The sequence below is a fragment of the Nicotiana tabacum genome, chromosome 15 (assembly GCF_000715075.1).
Source record: "Nicotiana tabacum cultivar K326 chromosome 15, ASM71507v2, whole genome shotgun sequence".
Taxonomy (NCBI): domain Eukaryota; kingdom Viridiplantae; phylum Streptophyta; class Magnoliopsida; order Solanales; family Solanaceae; genus Nicotiana; species Nicotiana tabacum.
In genome coordinates this window covers 100030411-100053659 of record NC_134094.1, presented here as the reverse complement: position 1 = coordinate 100053659, position 23249 = coordinate 100030411, and the positions used below count along the sequence as shown (strand labels likewise).

The window sequence follows — 23249 nt, the reverse complement described above, 5'->3', positions numbered from 1 at the left end:
TCTCGTCTCTACCACTTCGAGATTAGGCTTGATACTTACTGGGTACACGTTGTTTACGTACTCATACTACACTTGCTGCACTTTTTGTGCAGGATCTGAGACAGGTACTAGTGGAGGACCTATCATCACATACCCACGTCATCCCGAGGCATAGTGGTGAGCTGCCTTTCTGAGCCGTTCTGCAGCTACCAGTGTCTCTTCTTATATTTATATTCTGTCTATTTCATTTCAGACAGTATTTGGAGTTTTGTATAATCTACTAGATGCTCATGCACTTGTGACACCGGGTCTTGGCACACACACATTGGTAGAAGTTGGTATTTTATTATTTTCTTGGAATAAAAGTTTAACCAATGTACGTATGACTTATTAGTTGGCTTGCCTAGCTGTAGTGTTAGGCGCCATCACGACCTATAGGGTGAAATTGGGTCGTGACAGGCGGGGTTTAGGGGTTCTCAAGGTTCTAGTAGTAGTGATTTTTCACAACTAAATGAGCTTGAAGTTTATTTGTCGCAGGGAATTGAGAACGGTTCCTTTAATCTTTTGGAATGGTGGAAGGACAAAGAAAAAGACTTTCCGGTTCTTTCAAGGATGTCCCGAGACATTTTAACTATTCAAGCTTCAACAGTGGCATCAGAGAGCGCTTTCAGTCAAGCAAGACTTCAACTCGGTGATTATAGAGCGTCTATGAGGGAGAGTTTGGAAAAATCAGTACTTTTCAGAGATTGGATCCGGTCGGAAAGAAGAAATTTTGGACTTGCTGAATCACAACCAGATGAAGACGAAACTTACGAAGAAATGCTAGCTCAACTTGCGGAGGATGTTGCTTCCCCCGGAAGTGGCGATGACCAAGCAACTTTTTCGCCACCACCAACGAAAATTCCTCCGGACATTGATAGATTTATGAAGTTTGTAAGAGATACCATGTAACTTGTATGAACAAAAATTAGTATGTATTATGTAACTTATATTTTGGCACATCTTGATTAGTTTCTTTTTCTTCTCCATGGTGGTATTAGCACCTTGTTGTGCTCATTCCATAGGGGGTTGAAGACTAAGAAAGATATTGCCATATTTTTAATGCTATAATAAAATTACAAGGCATATCTCTTTACAATATTTTTGTCTTTAGACTTAGATATTAATTTTAACATCCTTTTGTCTTTAGACTAATATATCTACTATACTATACTATATATACATCTTATATATAGTATATACGATGTATATATAGCTTATCGAATATAACTTATATATATATATATATATATATATATATATATATATATATATATATATATATATATATATATACACACACACACACAAATATAGCTTATATATATACTATATATACATTTAATATATATACTATACTATATATACATCTTATATATAGTATATAAGATGTATATATAGCTTATCGAATATAGCTTATATATATATACTATATATACATTTAATATATATACTATACTATATATACATTTAATATATATACTATACTATATATATATTTAAGCTATATATGTATATATAGCTTATCAAATATAGCTTATATATATACTATACTATATATACATCTTATATATAGTATATAAGATGTATATATAGCTTATTGAATATAGCTTATATATATATATATATATATATATATATATATATATATATATACATTTAATATATATACATTTAATATATATACTATACTATATATACATCTTATATACTATATATATTCGATATTAAATATTGAATATTAAAATTTAGGATGTTAAATAAAATTTAGGTCACAATTCTATAATAAAATTTACAAAGCATTGTCTTAGATATTTTTTTTAACATCCTTTTGTCTCTAATATCTTCTTTTTAAAAAAAATATATATATATATCTATTTATTTTTTTATTTTTTTTAAAAATATTGGGCCCACTTAGCCCACTTAGCCCGTTTAGCCCGCGGTCCGGGACCGTTTATCCCGGGACCAATTGGTCCCGGTCCCGGGCCGGTCCTTAGAAAAAGCCCGTTTAGGCCCGGGCCCGTTTAGGCCCGTTTAATTTGGGCCCGGTCCGGGACCGGGCCTGAGACCGTTTGGAGCGGCCCACTTGGCCCGTTTAGGAAAATATTTTCCTAGATATCACATTTTCCTGAAATTAGAGGAAAATGACTTCCCTAGAAAAGTTAGGAAAACATTTTCCAAAAAACTCCACCTACCCTCACATCTAACCCCAACCCCCTCCAACTTCAACTTTCTGTTTTTTTTTTCGTTTTTATGTGCCACTCATCCACCCTAACCTCGTCAACCCCCCACCCCCACCCCCGCGCAATTTTTTTTAAAAAAAATATTTTCATTTATGAGTTTTTCATTTTTCAGTTTACAGGTTCCAAATTTTACGAGTTCTAAAGTTATGAGTTCAGAGGTTTATGTGTTTGGAAGTTTGCGGGTTTAGAAATTATAGAGTTTACGGGTTTGAAAGTTTAGCGGTTCAGAAGTTTATGAAATCTGTGGGTTCGAAAGGTTGTTGGTTCGAAAGTTTATGACTTCATGTTTATTGTATTTAATTTATTTATGAATACTCTTGAGAAGTTATTTTCCTTAATTTGCGTATCAAACACCGGAAAATGAGTAAAATTACTACTTGTTTTCCGTGAAAACATTTTCTTAGGAAACATTTTTCACGGAAACATACCCTTAAAGAGGTAAGTTTTTCTTATTTCAGTTTGTTTTCTTCATCATTGTTAATTTAAAGATATAATTCAGGGAAGTTAAATGCCATGAAAGGATAAAATCGCATGCATCAAATATTACGGGGGAAAAAAGAAACTTAAGTAAGATAGTTTTTAGTCCCCGAATTATAATTTCCACATTATAATCCAGTATAACTTGTTCGCAAACCAATCCACCCCTTAGGATTTTGGAATCAATTTCGAGCAAGGAATAACAAGGTGGCTACATTACATCTAATCAGAATATTTGCAGTTGGACGACAAAATGCTGCTCTGACTTACGATAGTATAATCACAGCCATGTCAAATTTCGTTGCCAAAAGAATAGAGGAACAGTTATACTAGCAGCTATATCCCATGTCTAGGTCAGTGCCATAATCCTATCTGCACTTATCTACAATGATTTCAATTTTCAAATACATTTTGTTTGAGTTTCAATTGTTCTGCATTTCTACAAGTGTCCTAGGCAGAGTTTCTTCAGAAGTTCCTGCTTTGTTCCCAAGTCCTTGAAGGCTATTCCTCAAACTCTACATTCGAATATCAAGGACACAAACCACATTGTTTGCAAAACAAGCGGCGACCTTGTTGCCTTCCTTGTCCCAACACACTTCAAAAATACCGCCATCGCCAGTGTAAGTTCTTACAATCTTGGCCTCCTTCACTGACCATATATTCAAGCATTTATCCAATGATCCACTTGCCAAGTACTCACCGTTCGGACTAAATGCAACAGAGTAAACAGGATCCCTGGGTTTAAAATGGAAGAGAAAGTACAGAAAAAATGATTTTAAAAAATCCAACAAGACAATAAAAATATTTAAACATGTAAATGAAAAAAAAAATCATTTTCCCTCATTCTCACTCCACTCCCACCGGTACCTCACCCCCAGCAAAAAAAAGGACATAATGCTCTAGCCTATGATTTAACACTACCACATTGTTAACAGGAATTATTTCTTTTACGCTGTAATTTAATTAAGAGTGCCTTAATATTTCCTGAGTATCTTTCCAAGTAGACATAATGAGTTCACATCCATTACCTGTGGCCGTTCAAGCTGTGAAGAAGACGCCCTAGTTCAACATCCCATAGCTTCACAGTAGAGTCAAATGAAGCACTACACAAACAATAAAACGAAACCAATAATCTGAAAGAACTAAAAAGAAAAGTACAATATATTAGAATCTTTTCTGGAATCAGCACACACAAAGAAGCCATTTGCTGGACGGTTAAGGTGGAACTGTATCTCTCTAGATTATTTTTACTAAAAAGAATAACATGAATAAATCTTATCTAACTGAAGAGAAGGCTTACCTGCACCGAGACCCTAAGGATTTGCTAAGGGATAGTCGTTTCAGGTCCAGGGGAGGGGTACCGGTTAGGACTTTGGACACCAAATCAAGCAAGGGACTTGTTGGTTCAAACTTCCTTACTCATCTAAACGATTAGAACATCAATACATCTGACAAAATGTGCCTAGAAAATGTAACAAGCAGGCAACTAAATCCCCACCCCATATATAGCTATATTGTAACAAGTGAGATTGATGGAACTTGAAGCCTAAAGTGCAAAATAGAGCGGGGGCTGGAATAACTTCTGATTACATCCAACTCCACAGATCACCTAAGGATAAAGTGTAAAACTGTTTCTCCTTGTGCTTCATTTCATATCATGGTTTTTTATTGAAAATGGAGTTCAAAAAACAAAGACTTTGACACATGAGCAAAATGTATGTAACATACAAAGAGTACTCTTAGAATATTGTGGTTTTCAACATTCAATATCATTCCTATAAGTGCATGCACAATCAAGGTAAATGGGAATGCTAAGAATAAAGAGCTCCCAAATATGTAAAGGTGCCCGATATTTGCGGAAGGACCAAAGAGGAAATAATGTCATATAAAATGGAACAGAGAGTATTTCCTAATTAATCAGTGAAAACTGTGTCGACAGAATAGAGAACCTTTATCACTTACCTAACAACAAAGATCCAATATTAATTAACAATACTAATATGAAATCTAATCGAGTGAGAATCTTGTGCTACCACCACATCTGACAGACAACTATAGTTGAAAGAATAATGTAATTTTGAAACATGTCCAGTACCAATAGATAGAATAATTACCTTGCCAGCAACAACTGTTTATTCGGATTGCTTGTACCAGGGCCAGTTGGACTCCATCTGATGGTATATATCTCCTAAAAGTTAATAGTCAATAGCTGATATGTCTGATTTGATTAAATTGTTTTAAAAAAAGAGCAGACTATAAGATGACATCATTATGTTATATGTGATACTTTGCCATGTTCTCTGAAATCATGCAGGCAGCCATCCTGTTTCGTGCTCCATATCTGCACAGACAAAAACGGATTATAGACCAAATCTATTTTATACAACACGATAAACACAATATCTTAGAAACAACATATTCGAAGTCCTCACTCAAACAACATGAAGCTATAAATCAACTTTCTCTAATATTTCTGTAATTATTTGAACTTCCTTGGAGTTACTGATTCAAGGTTTAGGAATCTAGGTAATGCAGATCTTTTCACATTAAGGAGGTCAAATATGAAACTAAGAGCTCACACCGTATCAACAATAAATTATGTATCTGCCAGACCTATTTAAGCTGATTTTGCTTGTGGAGAAACACTTGCAAATTCCACGACAAAGACATAAATTAGAGATTTTTTGATGAGTGAAAACAAAATGACAAGGAAATACCAGAGGAAAAATTCAAAAAGATGCATTAATATAATACACAAATTAGAACCTAAATGATAATACAAGGGTAATCAGCAAAGTCTAGATAACCAGAAGACCGTAAAAAGTAATATTCTGAATCATGTGGAGAAAAGGGACTGTAGCTGCTTCTTTTTTTCGATATAATTTACCTGCTATTAGTTTAAAAGGACATAATAAGTTAGGAATTACCTTAGCTGTGTTATCATCAGAACATGAAGCCAGCAAGAAACCTGAGGGGTCCCACTTGATAGCATTGACTTCACTCTGCAATGGCAAAGTCAACAACCATTTAAGAATATTGACAAAGGATACATCAATGTTCCCATTAAGCATCGCACACTAAGCTTCAGTATTCAACTTACTTAAGTTTGCACAAACAGTTCAAACAGAAAAGAGAACAAAAGATATAGAACTAGAATTGTTATGATAGAACCCAGAGAAGTTAACATTGATCAAAATGCAATGAGAATGATTCTTCTTTTATTTGATCAAACAAATTGTTCTGTGACCAGGGGAAGGATCAGAGAATTATTCCGCACATCATCTTGTTAAGCTGTAATAACCAGTGCACATACATCAAAGAGATAAAGAGAAAATGTACACTAATCCAATTTAATCTTCTTGACAAGCTCCACCTTTCAATAGCAACAAAATATTATGAAAGATTTTCCCACAAAAAGCAACTGGACCACACCTGATGTCCTGAGAAAGTTTTGACTGGTCGATTCTCTCCAATTTTACAGACGTGGATCACGTTATCAGTGGAGCAGGTTGCAAAAGAACTATTGTTTCGCCAATCAACATCAAGCGTGGGACCTGAATGGATTTATATAACAGTGAGAAAGCACACAAAAGAAACTCTATCCTTGCCAAGATATGGGGTAAAATATAAAAGCACAATTAAGGCAGAACAAGTACAACAAAACACCTGAATGAAATTCAAATTGCTGTTTCCATTCGCCAGACATCACATCCCAAACAATGGCAGTTGTATCAACACTACCGCTAAGGAGATAATCACCTTTCTTGTTCCACTTCAAGGAAAAGATTGGCCCTCTATGTTTGTTTAGAGTACTAACCAACTCCCCTGGATGAAAAGTCAGTTTATAGGATGGGAATCAGTAAGAGAAAACCAGACATGACACTATAAGATGATAAAGGTGTCACGAACAGTAAAGCCACGGAAACCTAAACACAAGCAACATCATTGAGTAAATAGTCCAGTTTGATAACACGTGGATAACACGAGTAGTTAAACAACTGCAAGGCTGAATAACTTGCTAATTAGTGAAAAGGCTAAAGCAATGAGATTCTGTAGAAAACAATGGGAAGGATTCTACATTCTTCAATCGTTTCAATGGGGTAAAGTACAAAAGTCAGGAATGGATCACATCAAGTTTGAGCATCAACCACTTGTCTTATAAGTTTTCGAATTTACAGATGCTTATTTTAACAGGCATGCAAATTCTTGACGTGGTGTAAAGTAAGTTAAAAATACCATTCGGTGACAGATGAGCTTACTCAAGATTGAGAACTAACATCCAAAAGAGTACACCATAGTGGCTGCCATTCGTCGGTGGCTACCATACCTGGAACTTATTTTACAATTATCCCTTCAAGTTCTCTGGAAAAGCTTGCGAGAAGGTTATTGGAACAAAAAAGTCAATTATGAACCAAGAGTACCCTAACATGATTTATGGACTTTGAAAACCTTAACCCATTGTCCTCCCAAAGAAGAATCTTTCCCAGCCTTCCTCATAGCTGCATATGAAGACTCTGGTAAAACTTCCCTCTACAAGGACATGGGTTGTTTCTTGGTGCCTTTTAGTTTCCATTAGATAACCAGGACATGAATAGTGTTGCCGTATTATGAAAATAATCCAAAGAACAAACTTAAGCAAACACATTCCCATAACCATCTTTTCAATGGACAATTGATACATTCAATCTTCAGATCCAGTTTTCCCCCCATGCCCCTTACCAGCTCGGTTCCAGATTCTGGCTTGGCCATCATAAGAACCTGTTGCAAGCAGGGTACCCTCGCCCTACACAAGAAGAAATCATAAATACAACATCAAATAATAACAAGAAAATCAAGTTGGTAACCCATAACCAATGCAGTCTAATTTCAGAAAGTCCACCAGAAAAGTATAGAAAACAACGAGAGTCAGCTCAAAACAAGCAGCAGAAAACTCACATTCCAATCAAGTGTTGTGACATCCTTGCTTTTCTCGTTTGCTCGACTTTTCAAATGCTTCAAAACCACAACATTTGGATGCCCGCTTGGGATTGTAGAATTACACGGACCATCTCCAATGGTCCAAATTCTAGCAGTAGAGTCTCCAGACCTAGGTTTGATATTACACAAGCTTAGCGATAAGAAAGATGGTTCCTTAGAAGAGTCCAAAACTACTCAACATTTTTACCAAAGAAAAACCACTTCATAGAATTTGACCTTTTAGAGCATATTAGAAAGTAGGGGCTGGGGGCAACAGATGCACCCAACTTTTATTGCCCCAGATGCACCCAACTTTTAAAAACAAACCAGTAATCAAAAGCCTTAAGTGTCATTATAATAAACCAATTTAACCACATGCTATTAACACCAGATCACCGATCAACATTCCAGTAATAAGAGTAGACACTGAACCTGACAAAGCGAATTACTCTAGTTGATAAAGACATATCATTGTCAAGATTTTCCAATTCGTTGGAGAGAACTAATTTGGAATATAATTCTAGTAAAGCCTTCGCGGGGGGAAGTCACATGACCAAATATATGCTAATTGAGGAGCCAAGCTGGAAAAATGGTTTGTCTTTGCAAATATTTAACAAGCTTAGTAGAGCACAGTCCACTAATCTGTGTAGAAAATGGTAATTTCATATTTGTATGAACTACTTGGTAATTATATTATAAAAAATAAGACTTTGTGACCGCACAAGACTGGTAGAAGTCCTTATCCTTTCACATATTAGAGAATCCATAAATTCTCGGCCAAGTATCTCCACTCTTCAGCAGAATAGTTCTTGTTGAATTTTTATTTCCGTTCATCTTCCTTTTTCTGGGGTGTGGTGTTTGCTATTCCGTACATATTCCTCGAAGGTTAATCTGCTTTCCTAGAATGAGAATCTCCTTTGCCTATCACATTTCCATAAGAAAAGAAAATGGAGTATACGGGAACATCTAGTGCATAAATGTTACTATGTCTAAAGCATTCCGCAGAGGACAACAGAGATTGCGCAGAGGATATTTAAGATGAACTAACTATTAAAGAACAAATTGATGTTGCAAGAGAACAAGAAGCAAATATTTGTAAATAAAACTATCACGATTATTTGGAAGTACAGTGCTTATGATGATTACTTCCAAAGTCGTAAATCACAATAGAATTCCTTCTCAAAAAAAAATCACAAGAGAATTTAAAACAGAAGTCTGAAAAATGAACATGACTTGAGTCATAAACAAGAGCACCAAAAGAAAGAAATGGTACTAATCATTTCAAAAAAGAAAGAAATGGTACTAATGCTTACCCAGATGCAAGAAGTGACCCTTCTGGACTCCAAGCACAGACAAAAACCTGGCATGAGCTTAGAAACAAGAGAAAATTGTTATGTATATATGAAGACAGAAAAAAGGAAAGATATATACAGGATCACCTATTGAGAAATCATGGCGGACTAGAAGAACTTTATAGACATGCAGCCAAACCTCAGAGGTATGCCCTTCCAAAACCACTACGTCACAACTTGGAATTTCACATGGCAAGGAGGTTGAGCTTGTGCAGATCTCCATAGGCTCCAAATCTATTTTGCAACTCAACAAGAAAAAACTTCAGAGTGGCAAAGACTAACAAAGAGAAGAGCAAAGTATCCGATGTAGAAATCTGTCAAAATATCCTGCATCTATAATGGTCGTAAGAATAGCAAGTTAGCTGAAATGGGAATGTGTTACCTCCAGCTTTTCCATTTTCTTCACATCTGGTAGTCTCTTTTTCTCCACTCAGTTTCAAATCCATAAGATCCTTGTGTGGTTTTTCTTTTTCTTTGCGCTTTTCTTTCTCCTTATTCTTTTCAACCCTTTCTCTATCCCGTTCTCGGTCTTTTTCCCTCTGTTGTTTTTCCTTCTCTCTTTCTTTTACAGGTTCTCGTTCATGGTCCCTCACATGGTCAGCATTCGCCTTGTCCTTCCCCCTAGGTTTATCTTTCTGAAGCTTTTCCTTTTTCTCTTTTATTATTTTTTGCAGCTCGTACACATCCTTTGTAATGAGATCCAAAGGTTGTAGAAACTGGAAGTCTTCATCCATATCGGTATCATCCTGCATCCCTTAGTTATAATTGGTTAGTTCAGAGTTTTCAAAAGAGCTCAACTTCAGACCCAAAATCAGAATATCGAAATTTTTGCCTTACATTGCTTAAATTTGCTTCCAGTTCAAGATACTGAATACCCTTTTGCACAAAGGTAACAAGAGCACCTGGAGGGACTAGATTTGCATCTATTGTGCTCTTGTTGATCCCCGCCTCGTATCCTAAAGCAAAGGCTGAGTGTGAGAATCCTGAAAAAGATATCAGTAAACCAGTAGACTGATTAAACTGCTTTTCTAGGATTCGATCTTGGTACTAGTCCATCAGGATGAAGGTCAAGGCATAGGCCTATTAGCTAAGCAAATTCAATGAAGCAACAACTGGTACCACAAAGAACAGCTATAAACTAGAGAGTCTTGATCAACTTGGAAGATCATTTAAAGTAGCTGAAATTACTGAAATTTCATCTGTTCAATCAAGTAAGGGAAGCTGAATGGATTTTGTAACTGTCTAAATCTTATTATTATCCATTTTCTTTTTAGTCTGAATACTCAGGAGCTAAGACCGTTCCCCTCATCAGCCATGCATAAACTAAACCCATAATTGAAATAAGCACGACAATGAATGCTTCAAAAAACCCCTTTATAGATAAGAAAGCTCATGAGACTGAAAGATAATTGTTTGTCATCCAGAAAAAAAGAAAGCAATAAGCGCTTCAACTAAAATTGAAATAGAAAGCACATGAAATGAACACCTGACAGTCCTATCACCTTAATGGCTTCACCATAGCAAGATATGCCCATCCTAACAGAACTAGTGAAGTAAGGACATGTCAACTCGATGAAATTAAATCAGAAGCATTTGAGGAAGACGCTCATTTTTTATAGCGCATCCTCCATTTGCGCTCTTTCAGTAGTTCTGGTGGAAATAACAGCTTCTCACAAAGAGTCCAAAAAAGGAGGAGAGATCCAACGAAGTGAAGGCATATCAGATATCACTAGATCAATTGCCAGAGTAGTATTTCATATGCAAGTTATTTGCCTCTAAATGGAACATGACAAATTGCAGAGGGTACTGTAATATGTTGGTGCTGAAGCTCAAAGCTAGATAGTACCTCTAAATAGAATATCACAACTTGCAGAGGGTGCTGTAGAGTGTAGTCTGTTAATGCTGAAGTCAAAGCTAGAGAGGCCTCATATGTTCTTAAAGAAATATCACTAGGTCAAACGAAAAGATCTCATCTCAGTTTGCTCTTTAAAATAATCCATCCTCGAGTACTTAATAGGATGCAATGCCACTTGTGTGGTTATGCAGGAATAGGCATTTCATGAATTAAAACTGTCACCGGAAATATAACGTCTAGATAGGTCAAACATATCCTTTCTAGATGTATTGGTGCCAGGGGAAATCCTGATCCACTTCAACCCCCAAGAAATTCAAAGATAAGCTGGAAAGGTAGAACTCATTACCAAAACTTCAGCCTCAGTTCACTGCACCAGTTTATAGCTAATATCAAATGCAATTGTGAATGCTCAACATAGGCACTTTTAGACTCTAACTTTAGCCATTTCATCTGCCTTCCTCCCATATATATGCGACTTGACAAATACTGTCGCAAATTTTTACAGCCACATATAGTTTTGGTCCAACAAAGTAAGATGTTAAAATGACAAAAGGGACAAAAGCATGTGACTTGCACTTGCCTGATTGTATTGGTGGAAATGGAATCAAAAACAGGTGTTCTGCACTTTCTCAAACCCCATCTAACCCCGACACACAAACAGACACTCTCTCTCTCTCTGTCTCTCTCACACACACACACACAAGAGAGAGAGAGAGAGAGAAAGAGAGAGATCCTTCCTTGCCAAAAGCTTCTTTCTGGCAAAATAGTGAAATCACCAGCCCCTATTTTCAAACTATTTCCAATTGCGAATAAAGGATAGAGCTTCCAAGGATGTAGAATACTAAGTGCAGAACTTCCATCTTTCATGCCCAGCCGAACCCTTTTCTAGTGCAAATATCCACCAAGGTCACAGCCCCTCAAGATCTCGAAGCTTCCTGCATAAAGCTTCTTCTCTTCCTATCAACCCCCCACCCCCCACCCACCCACCCCAACCCAAAATAACTGTGCATCCATTAGTCCCACTTTGCTGGGCTTACCACTCAGTTATTGCCCAAGAAATGAGTGAGATTAACCAATATAGACGTTCAGAAGGAATGAAATTCTTCTCAAACATATGTATGAATTAAGTAGCCCAGATGGAAGAACAGCTACAGTTAGTAAGCTGGAGTTTGGCAACGACAAAGCAAATGACTCATTTTGCATTTTGGAATTTTCCCTGAACGAAGGTACTTTTAAGGCAATTGGCATTTGTAAGTTTCAGAACTATTTCTGTCAACCTGTATCTAGTTAATTTATTTTAAGGTTTAGTACATACTTCTTTTGTGATTTTGGGTGGGCACAACAATTTAAGGTACCTGTACTGTTAAGAAATGAGAAAACAGTTACCTTCTCAGGGCTTTTTGCACTTCAGTTTTATTCCTTTTAATGTGTATGGTTATGTACTGCTGTTGATTTTTGGTTGGGCAGTGAGGAGTCAGGAAGAAGTCTAGGTGAAGGAGATAGAAAGTACGGTGGTTGGTGAGGATTGCGTTTCTCGTAAAATCTGGATAAAAGATGACAAACACATGCCACATGCTTTTTTTTTAATCAGTAGCACAGCAACCGGACATGCCACGTGCTTTTTTCTCCATGTTTGAGCGCCACAATTACTTTTGAGACAAAAGAGTTTGGGGATCGAGAGGCATGAGACTAGTCTCTCTCAAATCATATTGAAGGACGACGGCAAAGTAGGCAACACATGTTCCAGACTGAATATGTCTTCTTTTCTCCTAAATGGTATGGTAAGCATGGCTACACTTAAAGCCCTAGGAATTTTTGCATTCTATTCTTTTCTCTTTTACTATCACCAGGAAGAATTCAAGTGTGCTAGCTCCCAACAGGCCCAACCTCTCTCCTCCTAGATGAATTCTCAAATTTTAATAGCCAAAGATAATAGTCTATCCATCCTATGTTGTTTGACACTATATTCTTTTTAGAACGTCCCAGATTACTTGAGAGTATTGCATTTCTATAAAACTTTCACAAATTTCAAAACACAAATTTCAAAAATAATTTTTCAGCTATTATTTTAATATTTTCTTCTACTGTCACTAAAATATATATTAGCATCTTAACTTCTGTCTCTAGTCAAACACCATCATATATAATGGAACGGAGAGAGTAATATTCTTTAATAGTCAACAATTTGATTTTCTTATTTAAATAACGAGACTAGCCAATTTCTCTTTTTACCAATCGTAATGCAAATTGCCCGAGTAGTCCTAGCCACTACTAGATGAAGTCAATTTTATTCTCGACAATCATTATGCCCTAGAAATAGTTACAGCAAAATGTACAACAGGCAGAATTAAAATCGTCTATGTAAGAAAGTGAAGATAATATAAGAAAAAATCGAGATCTAATTAAAACAAGAAGTTTACAACAGAAACGCAAAATCAAATTCTCCAAATAAAACTCTAATAAACATGTCAAGAACTATGAATAATAATATAATATAAATTGAGATTAACAATAGCTAATTGAACCCTAAAATGAAGTACCTGATTCATGAAGGTATCGAAAAACGAGGTAGTTTAACTCCGCGGAGGTTATGGAGATCATTGTTGTGAATCGCCGTCGGCGTAAACAGACATATAGGCTACTCTAGGAGAGTGTAGAGAGAAAAAATGGGAAGAGGGAAATGGGATAGAATGACGTTACAATTATAAATGTTTCGTTCCAAAAGGCGTTTTGAATCAGGTGTCTAAAATACGCCTCAAATATAAGTCAACTGGTGGGTATGGTGGAACTTCTGCTTATTAATTCTCTGGGTAACATATTAATTTCATTAATTAATTGGACTACAATAATTTGCAGAATGGGGTCCTGTTTTATGGATCTTTTGATTTTATCTTTAATTTTCAAATAGAAAATTAACTTTGAATAAAACTGATTCATTTAGGAATCCATTAGGTACGTTTCTTGTTAATCGGATTTTGGTAATTTTTATAATAAATGTTAATTTGAGTGCCCGTATGAATTACTAAGAAATTGGTTCTTTACCGTGTTCATTAAGCGAAAAGTATACGAGCAATAAAATGAACACAGTGATTTTTACGTGGAAAATCACCCGGCTCAAAGGTGCAAAAACCACGACCTACCAAGTAGGATTTTCAGTTCCAACTCTACTAGAACAATGAGCCAAAATGTATCAATTACAATGATGTAATTAAATACTCTCCAGTATTACTACTCTTATTTGATTCACAAGTACCTCTAACTTGTAAAACCAAACACTCACTCCAACTCACTAATTGTTTATAACACTTGATTACAACTTAATTTCCTAAAACGCATTTACTATACTAACTCGAGAAGAGTACAAGACAAGTACTAAACACAAGTGAACCACTTTATGACTATGTTGTTGATGTGTAAAAGGATAGTTTAGAAGTCCAAACTCAATTCTATTTAAACACGACTTGAGATCTTCTAGGAGTCATATTCATAGTCAGCTTTCTCTTTGATAGGACTCCTACTGTTCTAAGGATTCCACAAGCTTCAAGACTTTTATCTCTAACGGACTTATCCATATCTTCTTGAGCAACGACCTTTATCACTTACAACAACCATCTTTCACTAAACTCGGACCTGGTAACTTTAAGATAAAGTTACATTGTCTTATACAAACGTACAAGTATCAATCATGAGGAGTTGATCATTTAACCTAAGAAGCTAGTTGTTCACAATAGTTAAGCAGCTACATTGAGGATCTGATTCTTTGAATAATTAGTCATATTAATTAGTCATATTTTGTTAATCATCAAAACTTTAATACTCTAACAATAAATTACATCATATAGCATTTCTAGAATAAACAACATCATATAGCTGATTAGCTTCTGTTCGATAACGTAGACTGTAGAGCCTAAAATCAGTACTTGGTACATTATTCCTTGTGTATCACTATTTGCAATTATCACTTGTTTTTCCTTTGCAATTTATGTTGTTTCAATTTTTTGAGATTGGAAAAACTTTCATATACTATAATTATTGTGGCAGATATCTTACCATACTTGGTCGTAACTTTTCATAGTGATTTCTTGCATTCCTTCACTAAATATTTTCCTTTATCACCGTGGCTCAGATGATGTTGTAGACATATAAATTTTATTAAAATTAAATCCATAAAATAATTTGAACTATATTTTAAATTCAAGATATTAGTTCAAATAAATATTATGGGCTAATTTAATTGAATTAATTATATAAGTCCAATATATATAGATTAAATAAATAAGTCTTAATCCATTGGGCTAGCCCATTTAATTGGACTAAAGTGATGAGCCCACTTCATTAAGCCCAAGATGTCATCTTCCTAGAGGCCCAATTTGGTGCCACGTGTCAAATGACGTGGCACGCCAAGTCAAACGAAAGAGCCATTATGATCGTACCACGTGTCAAAATGACAAAGCATGCCAAGCCAAATTAAAAGGCCAATGAAACCGCGCCATGTGTGCAAGTGACATGTTCTGGCCAATCAAATACGGTCATGTCACACTTCAATTTAATTAGTCGGAAAGAGTTTGTTCTTATCATAACTCCTCCCTTCCACAACTATAAATAGGGGTCTTCATAACCCAAAAAAGATACTAGAAGTTATAACAAGAAGTAAGAAAGAGCTCGTGGATCAAACGCTGCAAATTCTTCCACAAGTTCAAACTTCAAGCAAGCAAGTTTAAGTTCAAGCTCAAGAACGAAGAACAAATCAAGTTCAAGCTCAAGAACAAAGAACAAATCAAGTTCAAGTTCAAGCAATCAAGCCCAAGCCCAAGCTCAAGAACGAAGAACAAATCAAGATTCAAGGAGTACGAGTTCAAATCAAAGTTCGTGCTAGTTGAATTCAAGATCATCGTTCGTGGCAACAACTACATATTCAAGATCAAGCTCAAAGGCCCTTGAATTTATTTACTATTGAAAAGAAGAATCGGAGGATTCATAGAGATTGTACACTCAAATTATTTGAAATCAAATACTACGATTGTTGCGATATTTTTCGGTCTTGATTTTATTTTCTTGACGCAATTTATTGTCTACAAATTCTGGCATGCCCAGTGGGACAATCTCTACCTCTCATCTCAACTTTTCAAATCACCAAAGTCCAAGAACATTGAAATGGCTTCAAAGAAAATCAACTCCAGTTCAACTTCTACCAAGGTTGCTAATTTCAGGTTCTATGCTGATGTGGAAAGCATCCTCGATGTTACCTTTGGAAGCTTTGGACCAGTTACGAGGAGCAAAGCAAGCTCGTTAGGAAAACAAGCACCCCAAGTGCCGTCCGCATCAACCCCTGTTTTCGGATCTTCATCCTCAAAAGGAGCAAGATCTTCCACAAATGTACCCGAAGGAGGAAGCGATGTTGCTGAAAAGATCAAGAAAACTCTTGCTCTGCTTGACCTCTCTGGATCCAAGAACTTGACTGTGAAGGAAGATGATGATGCTTCAAGTGATGGATCCTCCCCACTTACACCGCGTATCGTGATCCATTCGAGAATCAATCTGTGTGACAATCCATGCTACTCCCCATCATCTATAACAATCATGCAAGCTATGGTGACAAACACTTCATATGTAGAAGAGCAGTTGGCGAACATGGCGGAAGCAATCGTTGGCTTGACCAAGTGTATGCAAAATCAAGATGCTAGAATTGACAAGCTAACAGACAGGGTGGGAATCTTGATGGAAGAAGAATCCACCCATGCACCTGGCAAGCTCCCAGAAGTTCCAGAGATTGATTCTCCCTTGATACGAGTAGCATCCGCTAAGGCTATCCTTGTCTTATCTGAAGGGATGATTCCCATCGATCAACTGAAGGAGTTTATTGAAGGAACTATTAAGAATAAATATGAAGTTTCTGCCAAGTCCTCCCTTACATATGCAAAGTTATACACTGTAAGGGTCGATATGTTGAAGATGCCTGCTGGCTATCAACCTCCAAAGTTTCAACAATTTGATGGTAAAGGTAATCCAAAGCAACATGTGGCGCACTTTGTTGAGACTTGCAACAACGTTGGGACTTATGGAGATTACTTTGTCAAACAGTTTGTACGCTCGCTAAAAGGAAATGCTTTTGATTGGTATACAGACCTCGAGGCGGGATCTATTGATAGCCGGGATCGACTAGCGCAAGAGTTCCTCAATCGCTTTTATAGCACAAGGCGCATTGTGAGCATGGTGGAACTCACAAATACTCGTCAATGGAAGGGTGAACCAGTTATCGACTTCATCAAGCGTTGGAGGAACGTAAGCCTCAACTGTAAAGACAGGTTTAGTGAAGCTTCTGCCATAGAGATATGCATCCAAGGCATGCATTGGGGATTGCGCTACATCTTGCAAGGTATCAAGCCTAGAACATTTGAAGAACTTGCAACTCGTTCCCATGACATGGAATTGAGCATGGCCTCCACTGGAAATGAAAGGCTGCCCATCTATGAACCTCGCAAAGGGAACGACAAGCAAGAAGTCAGATTTGTACAAAGATCTGAAAACAAAGAATTTATGAATGTCAATACATTACGTGTGAAGTTCACGACGAAGGTGAGCAAGAAGTAGAGTATGAAATCCACTTCGTTTCAAGATAAGCCAAGTGGAAAGTTGACTCTAAAAGAAATGCAAGAGAAAGAGTACCAATTTCTGAATTCTGATGTGCCAGCCATTTTCGAAGAACTCCTCGAGTTAAATCTCATTGAGCTTCCGGAGATGAAGCGGCCAAATGAAGGTGGGAAAACTCATGATCCAAATTACTGCAAATATCATCGACTTGTGAGCCACCCTCTGGAGAAGTGCTTTGTCTTCAAGAACAAAGTTATGGACTTGGCTCGTGAAAAGAAGATAGTGCTTGAAGATGAGAAAGCAAGCGCAAACCAAGTCTCTATCACATTTGGCTCATTCAGTCCAGACGAATTATGTAGCTTTAAAGAAAGTAAAGATGAAGAATTACTGGAGAACAACAAAGTTGAAGACGATCAACCTGAGGATGATGAAGGTTGGACATTAGTGACTCGTCGTAGGCACCACAGAAGGAGCCCACGAAAAGAATCAGTAGAACAACCAATAAGGAAAATGATGGTAAAAAGACTAAGGAGATGGAATCCAGTTAAGCACTTAAAGAAATCAAAAGTGGAGGTACACCACCCTCAAAAGCCACGACATCCAGTGACCTTGGAGGAGTTTTTACCAAGTTGGTTCCGCACGAAGATTTCCCATGAGGGTATTGATGCCTCATGTTGCCATGCTGACGAAGGGGAAGAAAAGAGTGATGACCTACCGTTGGCACCATCTTCGGAAAAGATCATCGAGTCCACTCCTCAAGAAGTTAATGCTTGTGAGAAAAAAGTCACGTTCACAAATGACGATCTTATGCTAGGTGACACTCTTCATAACCGCCCATTGTACCTAGTTGGCTATATGCGTGATGAAAGGGTAAATCAAATTTTGGTTGATGGAGGATCCTCAGTGAACATTTTTCCAATTCGCACTGTGAAAGAACTTGGTATTCCCATGAACAAAATCTCAGAAAGTCATGTGATGATCCAAAGATTCAACCAAGGGGGGCAAAGAGCCATAGGCGCGATCAGGCTGGGAATCACCATTGAAGATATGCAATCAAGTGCATGGCTGCATGTGATCAATGCAAAGACTTCATACAACGTCTTGCTTGGAAGGCCTTAGATATATTAGAATAAAGTGGTTACATCTACCTACCATCAATGTTTGAAATACTACGAAGGTGAAGTCGAGAAGAAGATAATTGCTGATGACGAGCCATTCACCGAGGCTGAGTCACACTTCGTCGATGCAAAGTTCTATTTGAAGAACCGCATTGTAAAGGAGCTAAAAGTTGATGATCTCATGAATGACAAGGATGACGAGTCCATGGTTAAGAGAGCTGAGGTGGTTGCCGACAAAACCAAAGTTGTTGCTGAGAAGGTACACCCCAACCAAAATAAGTCTCATAAGGGGAACATTGTGTCTCACGGCAAGAAAGTAACTCCTCTGCTCCAATACATCCCTAAAAAGAAGAAAGATGAAGGTGAATCATCTAATCTCCAAACTAACATGCTAAAGTGGTTAACTCTTCTGGTCAAATGAATTGAGGCAGTAAAGTCATCCTCAATACCGCTTGCAGGGTTTGTGGCCCAAAATCGTTTGCAGAATGTGGCACTCCCTACAAAGCGAACAGATAAAGGTTTTGATCCTAACGCTTACAGGCTATTTGCAAAAGCTGGATATAATCCTAATGAGCCGTCAAAGTTAGGGAAGCTACCATCAAAAGCTGCAACGAGACAACTACGTGAAGGTTTGGGATACAAACAACTGTCACCAGTGCGCATCTCCATAAGAAGGGCGAGCAACAATTATATCACTATGGAAAATGAATATGCCACTTCTAACAAGCCGTCTGTCTTTGATCGACTTAAAAAATTAACTGTGAGGACTTCCGTGTTTGAGAGATTGGGTCTATTAAAGAAGGGGAACAAGTTCCAGAGAAATTTTCAAAGCATAAGAACACCCGCTTCACCCAAAATTCAGAAGATCTCTAAGGATTTCCAAAGTTTGGTTTCTTCTAGAATGAGGCGACAAACAAAACTTGTGGTTTCATGCAAAGAAGTACTGAAGGTAAGGCCATATATTGTGGTCTACACTAAGGAACATGAAGAAAGTGTGGGTTCTTCATATCATGTTATTGTACAAGGCAAGAATGGTGTTCCATCTTCAATGGAGAATAATGCAGAATTGGAGGATATTTCACCATGTTATCACATATCCTTCAACAATGGGGACTCTCAAGAAGATGAAGATGCTGGAGATGCTCCACCTGAACTTGAAGAAGGAGTGAAAACTACAGTTGATGCCTTAAAATAAGTTAACCTTGGCATCGATGAAGAACCAAAACCCACCTACCTAAGTGCTTTACTAGAAGTTGATGAAAAAAACACTTATATTGAGTTACTGAAAGAGTTCAGGGATGTCTTTGCTTGGAGCTACAAAGAGACGCCTGGCTTGGATCCTAAAGTAGCAGTCCATCACCTTACCGTCAAGAATGGCGCTCGTGCTGTTAAACAAGCCCAAAGGCGCTTTAGGCCGGACCTGGTTCCCTTAATTAAAACCGAAGTTAACAAACTCATCGAAGCTGGCTTTATTCGTGAAGTTAAATACCCAACATGGGTTTCAAGTATTGTCCCTTTAAGGAAGAAAAATGGCCAGATTCGAGTGTGCATCGACTTCAGGGATCTCAACAATGCGTGTCCCAAAGATGAATTCCCGCTTCCTATTCCAGAGCTGATGATCGATGCTACTACTGGGTATGAGGCAATGTCGTTTATGGACGGTTCATCAGGCTATAACCAAATTTGCATGGCACCAAAAGATGAAGAGCTTACTGCATTCCGCACCCCCAAAGGTATTTATTGCTACAGGGTAATGCCTTTTGACTTGAAGAATATTGGTGCTATTTATCAAAGGGCTGTGCAGAATACTTTTGATGACCTTCTCCACAAAAATGTCGAATGCTCTGTGGACGACTTGGTGGTAAAATCAAGAAATAGGGGCGACTAGTTGAAAGACTTGAGAATGGTGTTTGAGTTGCTCCGGAGGTACCAACTTAGGATGAATCTATTGAAATGCGCCTTTGGAGTTACTTCCGGAAAGTTCCTTGGTTTCATTGTCCGACATCGAGGGATTGAAATTGATCAAGCCAAAGTAGATGTAATCTTGAAAATGCCTGAGCCTCGGGATATTCACGAATTGAAAAGTCTGCAAGGAAAGTTAGCGTACCTTAGGAGATTCATCTCAAACCTAGCTGGGAGGTGCCAACCATTCAATCGCCTTATGAAGAAAGGTGTCCCTTTCAAATGGGACCAAGCATATAGCAATGCCTTTGAGAGCATTAAATCCTACTTGATGAAGCCTTCGATTTTAGCAGCCCCTATACTTGGAAAGCCATTGATACTATATATTTCAGCACAAGAAAGGTCTGTTGGAGCGATGTTGGCCCAAGAAAAAAGTGAGGGGAAAGAAAACTCTCTTTACTACTTGAGCAGGATGATGACACCAAACGAGCTGAATTATTTACCAATTGAAAAGTTGTGTTTGGCACTAGTCTTCTCAATTCAAAAGTTGAAGCACTACTTTCAAGCTCATGTTGTTCGTCTTGTTTCTAAAGCAAATCCCATCAAGTTCGTGATGTCAAAACCTGTTCTTAGTGATTGACTATCGAGATGGTATCTCCAGTTTCAACAATTCGAGATTTTGTACATCCCTCAAAAGGCTGTAAAAGGACAAGCATTGACAGACTTCTTGGCAGATCACCCTATACCTGATGATTGAGAGCTAACTGATGAACTGTATGATGAGGACACAATGGTCATTGAAGTTCAACCTCCATGGAGGATGTATTTTAATGGTGCTGCACATCGCAGAGGAGCTGGTGCTGGTGTAGTATTTGTCACTTCTCAAGGTGAAGTTCTGCCCTACTCTTTTACGTTGACGCAACTCTGCTCTAACAACGTTGCTGAGTATCAAGCACTAATACTTGGGCTTGAAATGGCTGTCAAAATGAAGCGGTTGCAATTGCAAGTCTTTGGTGACTCTCAGTTGGTGATCAACCAGCTTTTAGGTAGTTACGAGGTCAAGAAACTTGAACTATGCCCATATCATGATTATGCTAAAAACTTAATGGGATGGGTTGGTGACGTGACTATTCAACATATGCCAAGGAAAGAAAACAAGAAGGCTGATGTTTTAGCTGCTCTAGCTTCATCGTTAACCCTGCATGATCGCACAAGTTACTGTTTGCCAAAAATGGGTAGTCTCGCCGCCAAATGAGGTTGAAGGTGAAGGAAATGAACTCAAGCATCTTGTCGCTATTTCTGAAGCTGAGAAAGAAGAATGGCGACAACCCATTATCGGCTACTTAAGCTATGAGATGCTTCCAGAAAATCCGAGGAGAAGGGCTGAAATCCGTCGTCGTGCACCTCGCTTCCTTTACTATAAGGATACTCTATACAGAAGGTCGTTCGAGGGAGTACTCTTGCGATGCCTAGGAGAAGAAGAAGCTCTCCAAGCTTTGCAAGAGGCACATTCTGGGGTATGTGGGTCACACCAGTCCGGACCAAAGCTCCACTTCCATATAAAAAGGATGGGATATTATTGGCCAACGATGGTAAAAGATTGCTTGGACTACGCTCGAAGATGCAAGGCTTGTCAATTCCATGCGAATTTTATTCATCAACCTCCTGAAGTGTTGCACCCGACTGTGGCATCCTGGCCGTTTGACGCTTGGGGATTGGATGTTGTTGGACCACTGCCAAAGTCCGATGGTGGGCATCTATACATCTTGGCTGCAACTAACTACTTCTCGAAATGGGCTGAAGTTGTTGCTCTTAAGGAGGTAAAGAAGGAAAATATTGCAAGTTTCATCTGAGTAAATATAATCTATCACTTTGGCATTCCTCGTTACATAAGAACGGATAATGGAAAGCCATTCGATAATTAGGTTGATGAATAAGATTTGTGATCTCTTTGGTTTCAAGCAGCGTAACTCTTCAATGTACAATGCTGCCGCCAATGGTCTAGCTGAGGCATTCAACAAAACTCTATGCAACTTGTTAAAGAAAGTCATCTCCAAATCCAAACGAGATTGGAATGGCCGTATGGAAGAAGCTCTATGGGCATATAGGATGACTCACCACATGCCAACACAAGCGACTCCTTATTAACTCGTTTATGGAGTCGAAGCCGTCTTGCCACTCGAGCGTCAAATACCTTCATTACGACTGGCTATTCAAGAAGGGATCACTGATAAAGAAAATGCTCGACTTCGATTAGCAGAGTTGGAGGCTCTTGATGAGAAGAGGTTGGAAGCTTAACAAAGTCTTGAATGTTATCAAGCTCGATTATCTCGCGCCTTTAATAAAAGAGTTCACCCGAGTTTCTTTCAAGTAGGAGATCAAGTCCTTGCCATACGAAGACCCATTATTACTTTCCATAAACCTGCAGGGAAGTTCAATTCAAAATGGGATGGGCCATATGTCGTACAAGAAGCTTACTCAAGTGGGGCTTACAAGCTAGTTGATGCAGATGGCATGAGAATCGGCCCTATCAATGGCAAGTTTTTGAAGAAGTATTATCCTTAAAGTTGCAACGCTCCTTGACGCATGAGCCTAAACTACATGTTCCTACACTCTAGCCCGCATGAATCTAAACTGTGTACGGCCCACCCCAAAAAACAAAAATCTGCTAGGTTGAAAACCTCGAAAGGGGTGTCCTAGAAAAAAGTTAGGACATAAAAAAAAAAATTCCGCTAGG

General features: G+C 37.9%; 1 protein-coding gene across 2 annotated transcripts; it reads right to left on the bottom strand.

Annotated features, from left to right (window-relative positions):
* Positions 1–2924: 2924 nt before the first annotated feature.
* On the bottom strand, positions 2925–13672 carry LOC107762628 (WD40 repeat-containing protein HOS15). Of its 2 annotated transcripts, none has more exons than XM_016580995.2 (14): positions 13442–13672; positions 9884–10029; positions 9429–9792; positions 9186–9280; positions 9008–9054; positions 7674–7824; positions 7458–7521; positions 6405–6563; positions 6171–6292; positions 5666–5740; positions 5026–5079; positions 4853–4926; positions 3767–3841; positions 2925–3473 (listed from the first exon to the last, which is right to left on the bottom strand). In XM_016580995.2, the coding sequence occupies exons 1-14, from the start codon at positions 13500–13502 to the stop codon at positions 3254–3256; spliced, it is 1707 nt and encodes a 568-aa protein (XP_016436481.1). In that variant the 5' UTR covers positions 13503–13672; the 3' UTR covers positions 2925–3253. The 2 variants fall into 2 exon arrangements, with proteins under 2 accessions (XP_016436481.1, XP_016436482.1); XM_016580996.2 differs by having other exon boundaries at positions 9884–10002; positions 13442–13642.
* Between the last annotated feature and the right edge of the window lie 9577 nt (positions 13673–23249).